Raw genomic sequence first — 20,480 nt, 5'->3', positions numbered from 1 at the left:
CCTCATGGAATGTGAATATATACATACACATGGATAGGGAAGGGCAGTACAAAATTTTGACAATTTACAGTTGTTCAGGAGTCTTTTCATGGCATCAAAATGACAAATACATTGATTTTGTTGGTGCACTTACCTGGTATATATAAATTACCAGTAGAAATATTTCTCAATTAACCCTTCATCTGATCCTTCTTTTCAAGGTTTTTTTTACTCGAAATGACCCCCCCCCCCCCCCCCCCCAATTTAAAGTAGTTTTCCAAAATAACCCCCCCCCCCCCCCTGCCAGTTACATATCAATTCATTTACCATTATGATTATTGTGTGAATGACTGTTTATGGACTTTGGGTTCATAGTTACAAATGACAATTTCTCTTGACAGAGTCAACAAATTTCTGGAAATGAAACCCAAATTTTCGCTGACATCTCATTGTCAGCATTTGTCAGGTTGAAGGAAGCTACACATATATGTATTCACCAAACATAGCCAAATCTAAAACAGGATGCAGACATCGAAATCCCAGCTGCATCCCTTAAGCTTGTTTCATGTGTCTCTTTCTAACATGTGGCAATAGCCCATTGTAGTACCCCCCTGATGAGAAGTCGGTGAAAATCTGGGGTTCACTTTTTGACTCTGTGAGTAGAACTTTTCATTTGTGAAATAGAATTCTTCTACATCAAATAATTGTCTATCATGTCACATCAATGACTAAACAGATTAAACATTATATTCTCACCTGATCCTTCATCTGATTTCTGTGAATTAGTTGGTGAATAGTCCTTCATGGCTTCCTCCATCAAGTTCTGCATTTGTTCTAGATGACCTTGGGCAATGGGACTGGTTGATACAGCTGATGCTGGTGGTGGCTGTGATGGCATTGACTGTTCATATATACAAAACATATTGTAACAGTAAGTAAACATCAATTTGTGATGTTATGTATGGTATGCTTGCATGTCTACAACCAGTTAGAAATATGCCAATGTGTCCACATGGAAAAGTTGAGATGAAAATTCAATGACATACTATGATAGAGGAAAAGCTAAAGATACAGACAGACAGACAGACATACAGATGGACAGACAGACATGCAGAAGAGCAGATAGCTCTTGAGTGACAGAGACAGAACAGAACAAATGCAGAGAAGAATGGACAGAGAGATAAAAACAGAAGCAACAAAGGGACTGAGATAGACTTTGAGAGACACAGTAACAGAAAGTAGAAAGACAGAGTGTGAGCAAACTAAGAAAGGAGAAATACTTATGTGTTAGGAAAGTTAAGGAAGGTTGATAACAGTCAATAATGGATTGTCACTTTTCTTTACCTTGGCTGTTGACATATCCTGTGAAGGTTGAGATGACCTTGGTATTGGAGGATTTAAATCACCATCATTGGCAAAATATACAATGAGTTTCCTCAGGGCATCACAAGAATCAGCACAGGTTCTAATGTTGAGTACATTATTAGAGGCTTGTAAATCAACTTTAGGGTACTTCTGTTGGATGAAAATAACCAAAAACATACATCATTTTATTGTTGTGGTAACGCCATAATCTAAAGTTAGCACCTTACAGGTCTTTGATGAAGATACTCCCTCCCCATGCCCAGTTGGGAGCTACTACTAACTGTTATTTGAAACCTTCTCCTTCATTTTCTTTCGGTAGTTACAGGAGAGTCCTTAAACATAAACACAGATATTGGATAAATATGTCAATCTGGTATATCATATACAGTCAGATAATTTCCATACTGAATTCTAAAATCATGAAAATGAATAAAATATTCAAAAATTGGTGACAACATGTCAACTTACTGAGATTTTCCCATCACTTGTTTTCAAAGACAGTTCAAAGAATCCCATGTCCATGACACATACATAATCTGGTGATAAAAAAGGGGAAACTGTGCATTATCTAGTAGATAATATCAAAACAGATGACAAAATTTCTTGAGTCACTTTCTCTTTCTGACATCATCCTGGTACAACTCTACAAGGTAAATATTATTGAAACTTACTTTTCTTCAGGTCTACTTTTGAGGCTTCAGTTTTATCAGACAGATAGAGGGCTGCATCTTCAATGAGGAACCTGATATAAACAAAATGATGGTATAATAATTATATGACTTCTTATATATAGAATTTCAACACACAACATTTTCAAATTATTACCCCTGGTGTAGACCAATAATGGTACAACTGTCCTTGTTTTAACTTCTCAAATCTGCGGGAAGGATATGGGCCTATAGGTAAGATGCCTGGGATTAAAGTCCAAGCCATCCCCTCTAACCATTCGACCATCACAACTCCATGATCTGGAACTTGCAGATTCAAAGTCACCCACTCTAACCATTCAACCATCATGACTCCACAACCTGCAACCTGCAGATTCAAAGCCATCCACTCGAACTATTCGACCATGATGACTCTCCAATTCCATGGTACCCATGTTACCAAGTAAATCATACAACTACCATATGTATTAGTATGGCTTTTATTCATTTGTGCTTGTACATTAACTAGTTTGTAATTGATTTACAATGAATGTCTTACCTTAAGAGAGAGATAGGGGCATCATATACAATGTTACTTGACAAAGTGAATGTCTCTGCCGTCAAAATACTTCTTATTGGGAGGTATAATGGCCTATGAAGAAAAACAAAAATCACACACACAAAAATAACTCACACTTCTTGATTTTGATGAATGACACAGCAAAGATCAAATACCAATACTTTGCTAGATGACAAATGTACTTGGAAAACATACTGGATAGCAACATTGATCATTAAACTTAAATAATTCACCAATATGGCAGCGTACAAATAACAACACTTTCATTTATAACATGATTATTTTTAACATTGTAAAGAAATCTTTTGTAGCAATTCAAATAATTTAAATCAATATGCAGTTTAAATGTTAACCAACAGTGCCATAACAATATCAGCCATTTTTTTCAGAGTTCAGCTGACTGACATTGACAATCATCTTCATCTGGGAATGAGGTCTTATGAACCATCCTTTTGTAGTTACAAACAAGTCTTTGACAATTGATTTGGTAATAAAGTGATGGCATTTGACTCCATTACAGGAGAAAATGGACATTGACTATTTATAGTACAAGACACTGTCATGAGACAAGGTCAGCCTGTCTAGGTAGCTTTTCTCTGATTATGTTGATGTCGACATGTCAATTGTATTTCCATGAAGAATTTCAAATTCATTAGAAAGTGTATCGCTAAACATTTGGGCACATTCCCTTGAATAGTGTCTATATGTGCAAAACTTCTACAGTTATGTAGAGTACATTCCTTAGTGACATTGAAGATGAAGGTCAAAGCCAAAGGTCAGTGTCAGACTTCATCTCTTTTCTACAAACATGGGTGCAAGCACTTGAATGGTGTTTGTGGGTACAAAACTTGCAAGGTCATTGAGTAATTTGATGTTTGACCTTGAAGAAGTACATGTAGGTCTAGATCAAAGAGAAAGGTCTCAAAAGAAACCTCACTTCTAATAATTGGGTGTAGACACTTGAATGGAGTCTGTGTGTGGTCAGCTTTTTTAAAGTCATGGTTGAAAATGTTTATTTTTTAGAACAAATTTAAATATTGACAGTTTGGCCATAATGGTCAAGGTTGTGAAATTAAATAACATGTATGTACCCTATATTATCTGACATTTGTGCAAGGTTTCGTTGACATTGAGTTGTGGGTGTCAGAGATATGGCTGTCCACAGACAGACAGGCAGACACACAGATGGGCATTCCTATAACCCCCTCTATGATATGATTTGATGAGATGTGGTTTTGAGTGTACTTACCTGTAGTCTATTGCACAATTCCAGAAATGAGTATGTAATTCAGTAAGTATAGCTGGTGGTTCATAGCCTAGAATGGATTCATCCCATACATCAAAGAAGTCCATTATCTGAAAATAAACATGTATCATATTGTAACTTATTAGTATCCAACTGTAAATGTGCCATATCTGTACCTCAATTCTTATGGTTCCAGAAACAGCATTAAAAACTTATAAATTGGAAATGTTATTGGGGCTGTCTTTTTGGCACAATCTATTTCAGCTTTTCCTTCACTCAAATCCATACAATAACAAACCTTCAACAGTGGCAAAGGAAACAAAAAGATGTCATCAAGGAGACTAACATAAGATTATTAGACTTCATCTATATGTATGAACAAGTGATAGGACTTGCCTGTAGGCATGTGAAAGTGCCATCGAGGACTAAGCCTGAGCAAAAAGTGTTCACATTCATGGTAATTTGGTCCTAGATAAACTTTAGCTCAACTCTAAACATCTTCATTCAGAGACAATAACTTGTCTGAGCCTGGCTTGGACCAAACTGTTCACACTTGATTTTTATGCTTTTGCTCAGGCCTGGTCATGGCTTGGTCCTAGCTGAAAGTCCCAATGTGAACCCCCTAATACTGAATTTAAATTACTCATGTTGAATTTACCTGCGTTAACCAGCTTTGCCCTGATGCGGTAACTCTATGCTGTAAAGTACCACCCTTCACACCAACTGCAACTGTCATATGCTGTCAACAAAGAATTATTCAATTACACATCATTCAGTGGTTTTGTTCAGAGTTGTAGAAAGGTATTGTGTAATACATTTAAAAAAGACTTCTCATCACTATACTTCACAGAAAATTTACAAATTGTAAAACATTTTCCTGCTGGTTTTTGAATCTTAGCAAAATTTACTAAGAACATGCCCAAATCTAACCACAAGGATTCAATAAATCACAGTGTGCACTCATTTTGTTACTGTTATTTTTTGTCTTGTACATCATGACATGACCACTGAAATTCATCAAACTGTGTTCAATTTAAATTTCTCCACTATCTGGATAATTCCCTACCACTTTGACTTACCTTGACATCTCTCTTTGTATCAAGGTGAATTTTGGAAGCTACTGCCAGCATATTGGCATTATCAGACCCTGCACTAAGCTTTGTAGACAATCCAGCCTCTGACTTGTACACACATGGATGTAATTGATCTGGAAGGCTTTTACTGGCAACTTCTACAGTGTCTCTGGTCACCATGGATTTCACATCACCTGGGTAACATAACATTATCACATGATAACTAAGGTAGTGATTATGTGTTATAATAGCTCATTGGTGAAGGAAATCCTAGAAGTAATAGAGGCATCTACCCATAGTATTTCATCAATCTTGGTCCTAACAATGACAGAACAGTTCTGGATACTTATTTATTTAGAGTCATGTACATTTACATACTGATGAAGTTGAGAGTCTTGGAGTAGTTACAAATTAATAAGAGAGAAAATAGTTTACCTAATATAGTTTGGCTGAATAACTCTGCCTTCTCCAGCTGTTACTGCATGAGTTTGAGAGTGCAGGATTACAAACATATTAACTGGTCTTACTTGGACAAAGTCATGTTTCCTCAAGGGTCTGAGGATCAACCCAACACAGTTTGTTTCCCAAGAGTGGAAACTGGGGGAAACAGACTTGGTTGGGATGACATATACATGTATGTACTATTATGGTATTCTGTTGGACCGTGTTAGACATGTACTGGTACTTACTATTATGGTAAAGTGTAACTCTATTGGACTGTATTGACATGTAGGTCAGATCAGGGTCACCTAAGTATTTGGCTACAAGGAACAAACTACCATCTTCTACATCCAGTAAAGCTTCACCATGTTTGTCTGTACATACATCACCATTCTCATCCTACAGGTATGGCACAATCAATTAAAAAAAAAACATCATGTCATTGACCCATTTCACTCACTGAGAAAGTTTACAAATGTACAGAAATGTCTCTCTTTTTATTGAAAATATGTTTGGGCTTTTCGACAACAAACTAGAATGGAAACAAAAAAGTAAAACACACATTTACTACATGGCAAATACTGTACACATAATCTGTTATGGGTTAAAGTAAGCATATATGAGAAATGAGTATATATTTCTTATTTTTCATCTTCTAAACAACTTTATATTTTTCTACTAGAAAAAATAACCTGAAGCAACACTTTTGAAGTCCATGTTTGTACTTCAATAAATTGTAAAATAAAAAATAAAAAATTGTAAAAAGTTTGTTATTGCATGTACAGATAAGTGATTTGTAAACTAAACTGTCCACACAAGTAATCACTTTTTATCACAACTAATAATTACACTACTTATGCATGGTGATGTTTTGTTAGGTGGGGAAGTAACAGATGCATGCACAGACTAGATGTGATAACAGTAATTTAATAATGTTGCAAAGCAAAGTGGCATACATATGTCCAATATGGGATGCCACCTTTGTGCTAGGTTTGAATGAAATCAGCCTTTGCATGTCAAAAACATTGCTGAACATATACACACAGATGGAGGAGTATTAAGGCACAATTGGTGCCCATATATGCACATCATCAATCCTTGCTGCATTGTAAAGTCTTATAAGTAAATTCAGACACTAGATGATATGCCCACAATGTTACCTTGACTGGGAGGCAAAGATCAACTCTTCCATGACCAATATTCAATGTGACAGTCATGTAACTTTGTAAGTGACCAAGTTGTTCAGACTTCCTTTTCCTCTTCATCTTAGGATCAAAGTAGGATGAGAATTGACCACTTTCATCATTGTCATCTGAATCAGAATCTAGAAGAGGACATATTTAATATGTTAGTGACCAACACTTACATATTATTCCCCAATATTTTTTTTCTTTCAGCCAAGAATGACCTAAGGGGCCTTGTTACTAGAAGTCGCTGGATGAGTAGTTTCGATGCAAGTACATTGTAAATCTATATGACAAACTTCAAAAACCTATTGGCAGTTCTCTACATTAAATTTCCATGGTAACAAGCAAAAACATACATAGGGTAGGTCTTGTAGGAAAGACAACAACATATACAGATTGATTTTGACACTGGTACTGATAAAAAATGTGAGTTCTCTGCAACTGTGTGAATAGTAGAAAATACTTGATCTTACCAAATTCACCATGGATTGATCTACACATGGCAAATGTTGGGTTCTGTCTCATTTGAGTGGCTAGATCCAAACCAGCTGTGGTGGACATGAAAATACTGGTACTGTCAGAAGCATATACTGGTGTTGGAGCAGCTGGTTCCCATAGTAACATATCATTCAATAATCTGCAAAAATATGGCCATCAAAGTTACTTAATTACATCCTCTAGGTTGTAACATGACACAAGTCAAAAAAGGAGATAAGACATGGTGTGGCATCATCTGTCAGATACTATGTGGATCATGTGGTGCTTCATATATCAGTGAATCAAAACAGGCCTTGTTAGTGAGATTAAAAGAACATACGTGTGACAACAGTAGACCAACTGGCAAAGTAAATACATTAGCAGAAGCACAACATATCAACAAACAAGGACATCAAATCTGTTATTTATAGAGAAACTAACATTTATAAGCGCGACATCAAGCATTGCCCCAATAATGTGAACAGAGATGGAGGATGATACTTTCTCATTTCTTTCCATAACATCTATGGGAATATCCTCCTTGCTCACATCATTTTGTGACATGATCATAATAAGCCATGTTATCTATCATACCGTTAACAAAACTGACAGTAGTTGAAAGCACTCAGTTCATCAAATTGTTGTGTGTATTGGTTAAACTTCTAATTCTCATGACATGTTAACAATTTGGAGAAAATTTCAGTAATTTTGTCTTTTACTTTGTAGCATATCATGATATATTACTATTAAGGTAGTATACTGAAATTCTATCAGGTAGTGTGAAAACAACTAGTTGCTATTGTAAGGTAGGTAGAAAGTCTTGTATATCAACATTTGTAAGTCAACTTGCTAACAGCTCTAATTGTAGAAAACCATAAGAAATTATTTTACTCATTAAATATCACAATAAGTACTCATTTCTCATCCATATGGCCATTTTCAAATCACTACACACACCTGTTGTAGATGCATTCAAAAAACTTCTTGGATCTAAGACACCCACTGATGTTTGGGAAATTCAATTCAAGTTGAATTCTTGTATTGCTGTTAGCCTTCTCTGCAAACTCTGCCATCTCAGCTTGGTCACCTGGCATCACCATCTGGTTAAGAATAAACTTCCTCATTAAGTATTTGTGTTCAAAAACAAGTCTTCACAGAAGAAACGCCACCCTTAAATACTTTATTTGTGAGTTGATGGATGGATGGATGGATGAAATGGATTTATTTTATAATTTTGACCCAACAGGACATGGTCAAGGTTAAATATAGATACTAGTAGAAAGGTCATATCTGATAATAGAAATATACATACCCTTGAATTAATTGACTGTTTTTGAGTTCCTAAGCTACTGAAAGATTAAGCACAGCTTACGAGGACAATACAACTTCTCTTCTCATTATGACAAGAGTGATTACATGTAATAAACTTTTCTGAGACTCATATAGCTCTACTACAGCTGTATATAATCTAATGTCAAAAGTAACAGTTCTACTTAGCATTACCTCTTCTCCATCATAAAGGACTTTCTTAGATGAGAATGGTGACGGTTCTTGTTTACCAAACTGCATGGCATCCTCCATAGAACTAAACTGGTTACTGTCAGATGACTCTGCCTCTTCTTCCAACACAGGTCCAGTCTCAGTGGGTGACACTTTTACTACAATTCTGTATAAAACAGTAATACAAAGTTAGAATGTCAATCATACCCCTGTAACTTCAAATTCTGACTACCATTTGATCTTTTTTTAGTTAGGTATGGAATACAACTATGATTAGACACACTGCTTTCTCTGATCTGATGATCTTCTTACAGGGTAACACCAATCCAGGGGAAAAATATGCATTTTTGTAAAGTTTGGGTTCTGGAGAGTCATTTCATAATTTCACATCACACAAATTGTGTGCAATTGCCAAGAAACACCATATTGAATTTTGTTTCACATTCATTTTCTGTGACTGTATTCGCAGTGATCCAACATTGCCTCATGGGAGTCAGCAGATATGCATATGCCTTAGATGAACAATACATATTAATAATTCTTAAGTACTTATTACCTTCACATAAATAGTCATGAATATTTATTGTTCATCTAATCCATAGTCATGGTCATGAGGCAACACTAGACCACTGCTAGGACAATGAAAAATTTCAATTTGGCATTTCCTGGCAACCATGCAAAATACCCGGTATATATGATGTGAAATCATAAAATGACTCTCCCAAACCCAATATTTATGAACATGCTTTAATTTCTTGGAGTGGCGTTTTTCTTTAAAAGTATTAAAGTTAATATTTGTATTTACCTTGGCCAATTGAATCCATTGTTGACACCAGGAGTAGATGTTTCATCATGCTGGTCGTGGCTTATTCTAATGAATGACACTGGTGCTTCATCCTGGTCTTCTTGAAACAGACCTAAAGGTGACAGAAAAAAACGATCAACAATTTTGTATTTATGGCATAATGTATTCACAGGGCAGACCTGACAAGATAAAATGTGTTGGTTTAATTTACTTTCATTTCTTAGTCTGGAACTGGCATCAATCCGAACTTAGGTGGAAGTGATGTATGGACCTTGCCAGACAACTGCTGTATATATGTGTTTCTATTGTTATTGTAATTGCATAAAAATATAAGCAGTCAGTAGGCAATATGTTTAATGGAGTTTCCTATTTCACTTCCACCTAAGTTCAGATTGATGCCAACTCTGTACTGATAACTGAAAGTGAATGAAACCAATACATTTTATCTCATGTAATATCTGTTATTATTTCACATAGTGAATTCACTAGATCTTCTTCCTTTGAGTACCAGTAAGTACACACTAGTGACAGTCCAACACAGACACAAATATTGGGAATAAATTCTTTTTATCCAAACATCACTCACCATGCATCTCTTTGAATGTCAACTCATATTTGCCAACTTGATCATAGCCCCCTAACTTGGTATAAAATGCTGCTTCAGTAACTTCAACAAAAAGGGTCTCTTTCCTCAGAGCTCTTTTCCACCAAGGTCTGCGGTCAATATCATTCTGTGGTCTAAGATCTGGGATGGGAAACCTGAAACAAATTGTGAGAATAGGAAATATTTACATGAAGAAATTAAGCAAGGTCTGACTGAAAGGAATAATTTCCTAATGTGACTTACTAGTAGTAGTATGTCACTGTAACAGTGATGTGAAGTCCTTGATATGTACCGATACTTTTATATAATGATAATTAAGGATGTTGGCAATAGAAGTCATGTTTGCCATTGTTTTAACTAACGGAGAAAACACTCTGAGCCTGCAGAAGTATTTCTTGTATTACATAGAGCTTGACAGACAAATTTCTTGTACTTACTTTAAAGCAATAACAGAAGATGGACAGGTAACATGTATATCTATCCTTTGATCCCTATAGGTAGGTGTCTCATCAATGGCCTGACTGAAGAAAGCTTGGCGAGTCTGTATATGGTAGAACCAAAAATTACAGCAGATTTAATACGAATGCAAAGGCATGAAGGCTTCATATATCACTCTCTTTATTTTCAATTTGCCTTCTCTGTATTTATATACAGTATGGTATAAAAAGGTGTAAATTTGGATTTTTAATACAATATGTTTTGACCAGATCACCCTATCATAGTAACTACTGTATATTGTAATGGGTCTCATTTTTCTGCACACACTCAAAATTCTACCATCATCCCCTCCAAGGTCTATGAGTAAACCTTTAGTTGATAAAAGACGTGACAGCCACATGTAACTGGACATTGACACACTCCAAAGAACCAAGTCAACTTGACAGGGTTCTAAGAGTCAACACTGTTGTCCAAAATTTCTGAATAGTTTGTTTTTCTATTTCCAGTTTCTATTTTTCTATCTGTCTCCAGATATTTTACTAGAATTTGGGCTGGAAAGACATCATTTGAATACATTCCTATGCACTGATGACAATTTAATGCGGATTCAAGAACATCCAAATATATCAGAAATTTGAACTTCTGTTTTTAAACTTATCATACATCTAACCTGCCACATACTCACCATAGGTATATTAGCATGGTGTAGTGATTTATACATGGAATATTTATCACTGTCTTGTAGTGGTTGTGGATTCAACAAGGAAGTAAGTCTATCAACCAAGGTCATGTCCAACTCAATCCTGGCATTACCAATTTCAAGTAAAATATCAGTTCTGGGCTTATAAGAACTCCTTGAACTCTGATGTCCCTGATGAAGTAATATAAAGAAAACTGTTAATTTCCCACTTCAAGTCAGGTTTTCCTGGCAGATAGCCCCAGATGCTGATGAGTTCACAATATATATGTATATGTATATAGAATAATGACATGTACAAATGTTCATTAGTTTACAAAGTCATGTTGACAAAGCAAACATCTGTATGTTCATTCAAATTGTAAAACTAACATGTAATTATCCCAACTCACCTGACTGGGATTTTTCACCAAATTTTTGACTTTCAACTTGAGGCAGGGTGATCCAGCAATCTGACTGGCATAAAGTGACTTAGCACCATGATGATCTTCTGTAAATGTCAGGATCTATCAAAAGATACATGAATTATTGGATATAAATTTTACATTTCATTTCATCTCAAAGGCAAAAGTATAATACAATATTTTGTTTATTTATCTGCTGCCTCATCTGTCTGTCTGTCTATCTGTCTGTCTGTCTGTCTATCTGTCTGTCTGTCTGTCTGTCTGTCTGTCTGTCTGTCTGTCTGTCTGTCTGTCTGTCTGTCTATCGATCTGTATGTCTCCGTGTCTCCTTCCAACATATCAGTTAGCTTCCTTGGTATCAAACTGTATTGACTTACTTCTGCATAGGTAGGTGGTACAGTCTCTGGAGTCCGTGAGGTGACACCACACACTGAGCTTGACAATGACCTTTCATAAAGTGCTTCCACAACTTCTAACAAGCCAACAGAAAGGTCAACACTCGTACTTGTCATGGCAGAGGTTGTCTTTCTATCACTTTCAAAGGTGATTGGAGCAAAAAGCAACCTGGGGGGATAATAGATATATCACATTATATACTTTATGCCTGACTCATTCTTGTACAATATCTGGTTGTTGTTAGGTGTATGAAAGACTGTCTAGAAGGCAGGAAGATTACTCATATTTATTAGCATTATAAAATACCCTTTGCCCATAGAATTATACTGATAGTTGCACTTTACATGGAAAAAGCAACAGGAATAACCACAAACACATGGCAGTGATAGTGTGGGGAAGACCATCTCTATAAACGTTGCACTAAACTACATTTTTGTATGTCTATACAAATTCCAAAACATGGTTTCCTTGACCAATCACATTGTAAATCTTGCAGAGGTTAAAACTGTTGTCAAAATAAAAATGTGTATATGCTAATAGTCATAAACAACACTTACTGTAAATGGTCATAGGGGCAAGATTTGGCTATTTTTTCCCTCAAATCCACAAAGTTTTTGCCACCGGCATTTCCAACTCCCTGGAAGTAAGATGTTGATAATGTCTTCATGGCTGTACTAGGATCATGATCTGGGGTTGACAGTGGATTTTCATGTAGTATCACCAGTGTTACACTACTACACTTTAACTTATACCGTGTCACTTCAGCTGCTGGGTCTTCCACTAATTCAGGTAAGCCTGTAAAAACAGATACAGTTGTCCCTTTACATTCTATTGACAAATATGTTAGATGCTAGTAAAGTTGCAAGTGATAGTGTTTAGGTATAAACCACTACAGTAATTGAGTATAGAAATTTGAAATTGTCATGACCTCTGCTTGACACACATCCTGGCAATCTTGAAAAGCAATCCTACATTCTAAGTTGCCAGTTTGAGTTTTGACCTCATGCAGTATGTTTTTAAATGGCTAAATTTCTTTCCCCTATTGCTTACTCTATTAAGACAAAGGTAATTCACTTGCAGTATAACAAACACAATTTCTTTTAATCTTGTTTGAGAAGCGCTTACTTTTCTTAAGCCTTGGTCCTTTCCTAGCTCCTTTTGGTATAGATGAAGTGAATGGAGAGGATGAAAGACTTGATCCACCAGTGGTATACGAATTTCCATACCCAAACCTTGGTAAACTGCTCATACCTAAAAGTTGTGGGGAAAATACAATATATTACAGTTATCAGAGTGATAAAAGATTTCATGATTTGGCCACTAGGAGTGCTGTTTTGAGACCAAAATTGAGGGCCAGAATAGTTGAGTATTGTAGTGTAAAGACAGAAGACATGAAGTTACAACTCATTTCAGGTTTATTAACAACTACTAGTAATCAAAACATACCTAATCTCTACTATACTGTACTGCTCTTTAAAAATACAGAGTTCTTTTACACACATTATGTTCATGGCTTGATGCACTGCCAAATGTTCAGTGGCAATGACCAAATTCTAGCCCATACTTTGCCAAATCTGGGGTACCCTCTGGCAAATTTTACATACGCAATTATCAAATGATCAGAACTATCATGAACAGGAATATGGCATATATTATAGTATTGCTCATCAAATCATATAGTGTAATGTACATTCAAAATTTTCAACATACTGTGGTGAGACCAGTAGATGAAACAAGACATACAATATGACATCATTTCTTTTTATTTTGATTGGATTTTCATGCAAACAGTCTGTTTCATAGTTTTACACTAAAATGGCAGGTAACTCTCACTAACTTTATGCATTTTGATTGATTTTTTTTTATGGGGGGGGGGGGGGTCTATGGTTAAATGACCTGGCAAAAGCAGTAGAATGGACTTATAATATGTTTTAACTGCTAGAAAAACAGGTAAAAATAGGAGGTGGGGCTTATAAATGAGCAGGTAGTTTTACATACATGAGTACAGTAAGTAACTTACTGACACCTTATGCTGATACTATCTAACCTTTTCACCAGGGCAACACTTACAATAGCCTGACATGTGACATATTTAGGTCAATGATACAAAATATACAGTGGAAGATACCCCACATTATGTCATTCTTGTGATTATTTCAGCTATCCGGGTACCACGATTATGGATTGTTACTGTCATAAGTTCAAGTAGTAGACAATTCAACCATCTATATGTTCATTTATGACTGATTAGTAAATTTTCAAATTTAACAGAATAATATCAGTGTGGATTAATCATTGAACTACAAATGGTATCCATGACAACAATATTAGTGTGACAGTAAATCACCACTATATACAATCAAATACCATTAATTTCCTAACTGCACCTATTCAGATATTTCTATCTTAGAAGCTACAGAGTAGGTTAAAATGAACCACATTAAAGTCAGAGTGTGTTATATGTATATAGGATTTACATGTAATTGAAATGTCAGAGTTTTAAATGATTTATAATAACATTATCACCATTATCACTTACTCATTGCCATTGCCTGGCAACATGTATACAAATTGATTCTCCAGTTTTCAAGATAAATTATTCAAAATTCATAAACTATTCCTAGAATAACATACAAAATGATACAAGTTCTTTTATGAATAGAGAGACTGACACCAAATAATTTTTTCCCTCTTTGTTCAAGTACACAAACAGGTATAATGACAATATTATGTTAAAAATGATGCCAACAGCACTTCTAATACTGAATTCAGTTGTATCAATAGACATAGTTTACCTGTTCTGTTTGTATCCACTGTACTGGTACTATAGTTACTGTTGAAGGACGATTCCATGTCACTATCACCTGTGTTCATAAATTGTAACGATGTTCCACTGGTTGTCATGGAGAAGTACAGGTCCTCATGCTCATCGTCATCTGTAAAATGATGGACTGATATTACTATCAAAACTACACAATGTTACTTTAGAATACAATTTATTGTCATGTTTTTGTACATTCTGACTACCTGGTTATTTCACTATGAAACAAATAAATGCACATTGTTGTCATGCAAACATGATGTGACCATTTTGTTTACTATTGTATTTTTTGTGAGTAACTTTAATATGACAAAGGTTGATGGAGTCTTTTATTTATCATTTGAAAGTTTTGACAGTACACGTCTTCTTGTCATGCTGTTTCTGTATAAACATATTTTACCATGCACAAGTCAAGTTATTGGCTAGTTGTTCTACATCATAACAACCCCATAAGCACGTCACTGGTTCCATGGTGCTCAAAACAGGAGTAAAAATGTTCCAAATAGTCATTATTTTCCCCGATTTTCTATAAATTATGTTTGAGGAGTTATAATTATATTATTCCCATTACTTGTGACCTAGGGTTTGTCAGTACTCATTTAGCAACATGTAGTGACAAGGCCCCTTAGGTTACTCATATTCCTTGTCAAAGAAAAATATTGGGGAAAAATTTCTAAATATCCTACCTATTAAACACTGTGAATATAACCCTTCCTCTGCTTCCTGGTAATTCAAATGATATCTGTTCATAGCCTTGCCCTCTTGTTTAAGAAATCTTTGTCTCTGCAGCTGTTCTTGAAGGGTTGCTTCAATTCTTCTAAAATCTTCTGGCTGCATAACTTTATTCTTAACTCGGCCTGGTACTGGAGCTACATCAGATGAAGCTATAAATAATCAAAACATTAGTACTAGGTTACTAATCATGTTCTGATGGAAGTTTTTCAGTTCCAGACCAAGTTCACATACTTATGATATCAACACTTTGTTTTGAACAAGTACCGAACTTGGATGTGAAAGTAACAGCAACATCAAGGATAGACAAGACAGACAAGACAGACAGACAGACAGACAGATAGACAGACAGGCAGGGAGACAGGCATGCGGAGACAGACAGACAGACTGACAGACAGACAGACAGACAGACAGACAGACAAACAGACAGACAGGCATGAAGACAGACAGACATACAGACAGACAGACAGTCAGTCAGTCAGTCAGACAGACAGGCAGGCAGACAGGCAGACAGACAGACAGACAGACAGACAGAGACAGATAGACAGACAGACAGACAGACAGACAGACAGACAGAGGCAGACAGGCATGCAGACAGACAGACAGACAGATAGACAGACCGGCAGACAGACAGACAGACAGACAGACAGGCAGACAGGCACGCACACAGAGACAAACAGACAGACAGACAGACAGACAGACAGACAGATTTAATTATGCATTTTCCTTTATTATCCTATTGTTTAGTTTAGTTTAGTTCTGAGTTAGTTTAGTTTTGATAATCAAAATTGTTTCAGGAAATCAGATATGAAAAACATGTTAAACTATCCATCAGAGCAAAGGTGTATACAAAGACCAACTTACCAGGTGAAAGAATACCATGAACAAGCTCTTGCAATAAATTTACTTGGTTTGGGGACAAGAAGAAATTTATGGACCCAAGATATGATTCAATCTCAACCTGAAAAAGATGTAAAAAATAAACATGTTAACAATATGAAACACACATTTTACAGCAAGCCAAAGTCCTTCCCTCCCTCGAATAAAAGTTTGAAAAGGTTGTAATTCACTCGTTATACATCTACAAAAATGCTGTGGTAACCGTGTAGGTTGTGAGGTAGACCACTGAGCCAAAACAATCCCTTCTGCCTACATAGCAATACAAATGGATCATCTAAGGAGAACAATACCATCAAATAGTGTATTAAAAGTTACTCGAACTATGGCTTAAAGTTACCTACCTTGGGTCCAGGTATACCATCATTTTGTTTGATTTTCAATTGAATCTCTTGTCTGCCAGCAAAGCCAGCAATTTTAATAGGTTCACTATGTTCCACAACCTTAGGAGGTGAAAGAATTCCTGGTAGTCTAGTGTTCATTTCAGCATGGTTAGGTGGCATTGGTGGTGATAATGGTGGAGACTGGCTACTCTGACCCTGTCAAAAGTTTTCAAAATATCGGTATACCAAGATGTGCAGTAACTATTATACACTTATTGCTTGGCTATAACATAAGGGCACTGGTAGATGTCAATTACCCAGAGGGCTGTTATATGATATACCGGTACATCACGAGGGGTAATATAATGTCTACTAGTGCCCAAATAAGGCCAAGCAATACAATGTATGTGTTTTATAACAAATCACATTCTCAGGCACATATTATTTCCATAGTCAAAACAAATCACCGATGAGACTCCCATGTTAACCCTCAGACCACTATTGTGGTCTGAGTATAGTGGGCTGAGGTTAAATGAATAGTGCTCTTGGGAAAACAGAAAACAAATACAGTGCCCGCTGTATGCAAATTGAAGTCACTATAAGTCACCACTCCATAACACATGGCATGGTCTAATCCAATCACTATTAGGTGTAAATTTGTGAAACTGTGGTTTCCACATCAAGGCAAGAACCAATGTGTACTACTCACCTTATATGATGATTCACTGTCTAGTGAAGATTCTCTGGATAAAGTTCTACAGATGTCAGGGAATTCATCACAATATAGTGAAACTCCCATCAGGTGAAACTTCTTGTGAGCAATGGCTGCAGGTTCATGTTTATTAGGAACATCCTGATCAACACTACTACCCTGGTCTGATGCATTCTCATCAAAAAACTCAATCCTAATAAAAAAGACAACCAGATATAAGGATAGGCAAAGAGTTGAATCAAAACAAGGACTAGTACTCTCTCCTTGAGGTGTACATCAGAGGAGGCTGGAAGGGTCTCACGTGACACCCATGTGACCGTTTCGCGATAGAGCATACGCCTCGGTGAGTACCTCATTCTTTTATCCGTTTTATTCCCATTTGCGTCATTAGTCTTTCGTTCAGACGATCACTATTTTTTAAAATGACCATTACAAGTGTCATGCAACATGGAAATCGTGTTTTCAGTATGTTTAGTGTATCTAAAACGAACACAAACTTTGGTACTCGACAAGTCAATGTTATCGATATCTACATTTTCGGGGTTTTCACCTCGGTCGTTTTAACACAAAATTATGTTTCTATGTATGCTTTTGTCACTTTTCTATTAATTATCGTCATGAATTTCATGGTTCTGCTGGGATCTTCCCAATACCCCACTTTATAATGTGTGTAAATTGTCACTACTTTTTGTTGAATTTCGATGTTTTCAAGATGGCGACCCATTGTGCGTGCATATAACACGCAAAGTGGCTTGGCCGTTGACGGCTGTCCTACACTTGCTGGCCGGACATGTTTATTGACACTCTCGTGTCGTGCATTGATCGTTACACGTAACACTAATCCAATTGTCAGCATTTCCTCTTGTATCCTTAAAATTTTGTCCTTTTCAATCTTATCAAGACATTTTTCTGTTTATTTTCAGATTCGTCGCTATCGCTAGTCGATTTGCTGTGCCAAATCTGGACTTTCTTCTGTTCTTCATGTTACATTTTGTCTCGTATTAAACCATCTCTGTGTTGCCTTCTATAAATGTGTCTTGCTTGTGAGAAAAAGACCTGAATGTAATTTAACGTAAACCCCTTTCCTACCCCCTGATGATAGCTAAAGAAATAGCTTACATCTTGCAAACTAATTGTTAAAAAAATTGATGTACAACAACGTCATGTATTACAAATTTGTATGATAAACAATTGAGACCTCCAAGGCCTATTTTATGTCAAAGCTTTAATATGTTCAGAAAGCACTCGTATTACGGATCCACATAGTGAATATTTTCCTCTTCACATGGCTTTCATGCCAGTCACTCAAAATATCAAATCTCGTCATTCCAGCTCAAAATTACATATATTACATCTACCTTGCTAGTTATATAATATTTCGCAATGCTTAAATGATCAAAAATACTCATCATACGTTACCACAATGGACCTTTCAGTGTTTCACGGTTATTGCGTAGCCTGAGCACATTTTGCTACATGTATGTTGCCAAACGAGCAAAACCATGTCGCATTAAAATATGCGAAACTGAGAGACTCGCACAATGTGTGGCAATATATAACTTTATAATACAAAGGCCGAAGTCTTGTTGTAGTTGTATTTATTTATTTATTTATTTATTTATTTATTTATTTTTTGAGCAAATGTTTGTATTTTGGAAGGTAGACATCTAACGTTTTAGTCAGCTAGACTGAATAAAGTTGAGGAGCTGTACTCGGGACACTGCACTCAAAAATACGACCTGCTTACCCGAGTTGCCTTCATTCTGGTGTCACTATTACACACGATTGCAGGGTGATATCGAATTTGCAAGTTACATGTTACTTGAAAATATTCTCAAACATGTGCGAAATCATATACCCTTTCGTGTAGGGTCAATGGTGAAATTGGGTGTGCACAGTGATTTAAATTACAGTAGTAGTTGAGCAAGTTGTGAGAAACTCGCCTATTTGCATTGTCATGTCACATCACTTGTCAATGGAGGTCACCTTCGATTCCGGGGTGGATCACCCACTTTCTACCGCAAATCTTGAGTAGACCTTGTCTATTTCTAACTATAGCCATTTAAAAGTACACAAGAATCCATCTATTTTGCAAAATTTTGTAAATTTTGGGCGAAAAACCGGACCGAAATTTACGACCTCGGTGGGGTCAAGTATTCTTCACGAAAAATCGCAGTATTCCTATCAATAATTCCAAAATCGATTCTACTAGCACGGAGGGAGAAATATCAGTCGAAATGTTCGCTTTCATAGTATCCAATATGATGAATTATTGTGAAAGTTACGGCGAGTTGATGCCCCAAACTATGCGTAAGGCTGGTGACCACTGAGCCAGCCACCATTGTAAACGTACGTTCACAAGCGTACACAATGGAGGCTCACTGCGTAATGAGCTTTTGCAGTTATTTTTACCCATCATGCTCTGCACCCCTTCCAGCCTCCTCTGGTGTACATGTATGTATGTTCTCAGTAATAAGACATTAGATAAAATTATTTTACAGTATAATGAATGTGTCATAGTTTTCATCTGTTACAAAATATATCACTTAAAAATGAAATGAATATTTTCACCCCTCTAATAAAGTCTATGTTACCAACAAAACTGACACAGTCTATTAATACACATGTACATATACACTGTATACTTAAGAGACTACAGCATACCACGTAAAATTGAAACAAACAAAAATAACTTTTCAATTTTTGTTGGAGGCTTGCATTAAGGGGTTAACCTTAATGAAACACTGACTATGTAACTCCTTGGGTTCATAAAAATTATACAACAATTGTACTGAAATAACGAAACTATCTCAATAACTTGACCCCATTCCTTGACACACTCCTACCTTGGAAATAGTCAAATTTGAGTAAGAGTGACAAGAGCATTAATTAGTAATGAGATGAACTCACCTCTTGACATGAATCTCTAATGCTACTCCTAGTCTGGAATCCTTGGGTACATGTTCTATTCTAATTACTGTGTCTATGAATGTCATCTTAACTCTGGAAAGTACTGAAATGACAATAACATATTGTGTTATTTCATCTTTTGTACACTAACCTAACACGTACAAAGAACAGTGGCAGTTTTCATTACTGATACTCCAAATAATAATGACACTGATGATGGTGGTGGTGGTGGTGGCAATGACGACA

General features: G+C 36.1%; 1 protein-coding gene across 1 annotated transcript in view; it reads right to left on the bottom strand.

Annotated features, from left to right (window-relative positions):
* Positions 1-20,480, bottom strand: part of LOC144447298 (autophagy-related protein 2 homolog A-like) — a 35,405-nt gene that overhangs the window by 11,446 nt on the left and 3,479 nt on the right. Inside the window, exons 4-30 of the mRNA XM_078137226.1 lie at positions 20,235-20,337; positions 17,322-17,517; positions 16,634-16,828; positions 16,257-16,353; positions 15,347-15,544; positions 14,635-14,775; positions 12,965-13,090; positions 12,397-12,634; positions 11,821-12,007; positions 11,432-11,545; positions 11,028-11,213; positions 10,342-10,445; positions 9,887-10,059; positions 9,301-9,412; positions 8,499-8,661; positions 7,953-8,095; positions 6,992-7,155; positions 6,492-6,655; positions 5,580-5,730; positions 4,897-5,084; positions 4,476-4,556; positions 3,821-3,927; positions 2,551-2,643; positions 2,016-2,086; positions 1,813-1,880; positions 1,324-1,494; positions 736-880 (exon numbers count right to left, since the gene is read on the bottom strand). Coding sequence (XP_077993352.1) covers positions 736-880; positions 1,324-1,494; positions 1,813-1,880; positions 2,016-2,086; positions 2,551-2,643; positions 3,821-3,927; positions 4,476-4,556; positions 4,897-5,084; positions 5,580-5,730; positions 6,492-6,655; positions 6,992-7,155; positions 7,953-8,095; positions 8,499-8,661; positions 9,301-9,412; positions 9,887-10,059; positions 10,342-10,445; positions 11,028-11,213; positions 11,432-11,545; positions 11,821-12,007; positions 12,397-12,634; positions 12,965-13,090; positions 14,635-14,775; positions 15,347-15,544; positions 16,257-16,353; positions 16,634-16,828; positions 17,322-17,517; positions 20,235-20,337 — 3,879 coding nt within the window. The remainder of the gene's footprint in view (positions 1-735; positions 881-1,323; positions 1,495-1,812; positions 1,881-2,015; positions 2,087-2,550; positions 2,644-3,820; positions 3,928-4,475; positions 4,557-4,896; positions 5,085-5,579; positions 5,731-6,491; positions 6,656-6,991; positions 7,156-7,952; positions 8,096-8,498; positions 8,662-9,300; positions 9,413-9,886; positions 10,060-10,341; positions 10,446-11,027; positions 11,214-11,431; positions 11,546-11,820; positions 12,008-12,396; positions 12,635-12,964; positions 13,091-14,634; positions 14,776-15,346; positions 15,545-16,256; positions 16,354-16,633; positions 16,829-17,321; positions 17,518-20,234; positions 20,338-20,480) is intronic.

This window comes from Glandiceps talaboti, chromosome 2 (genome assembly GCF_964340395.1).
Source record: "Glandiceps talaboti chromosome 2, keGlaTala1.1, whole genome shotgun sequence".
Taxonomy (NCBI): domain Eukaryota; kingdom Metazoa; phylum Hemichordata; class Enteropneusta; family Spengelidae; genus Glandiceps; species Glandiceps talaboti.
This window is presented reverse-complemented; position numbering and strand designations above follow the sequence as displayed.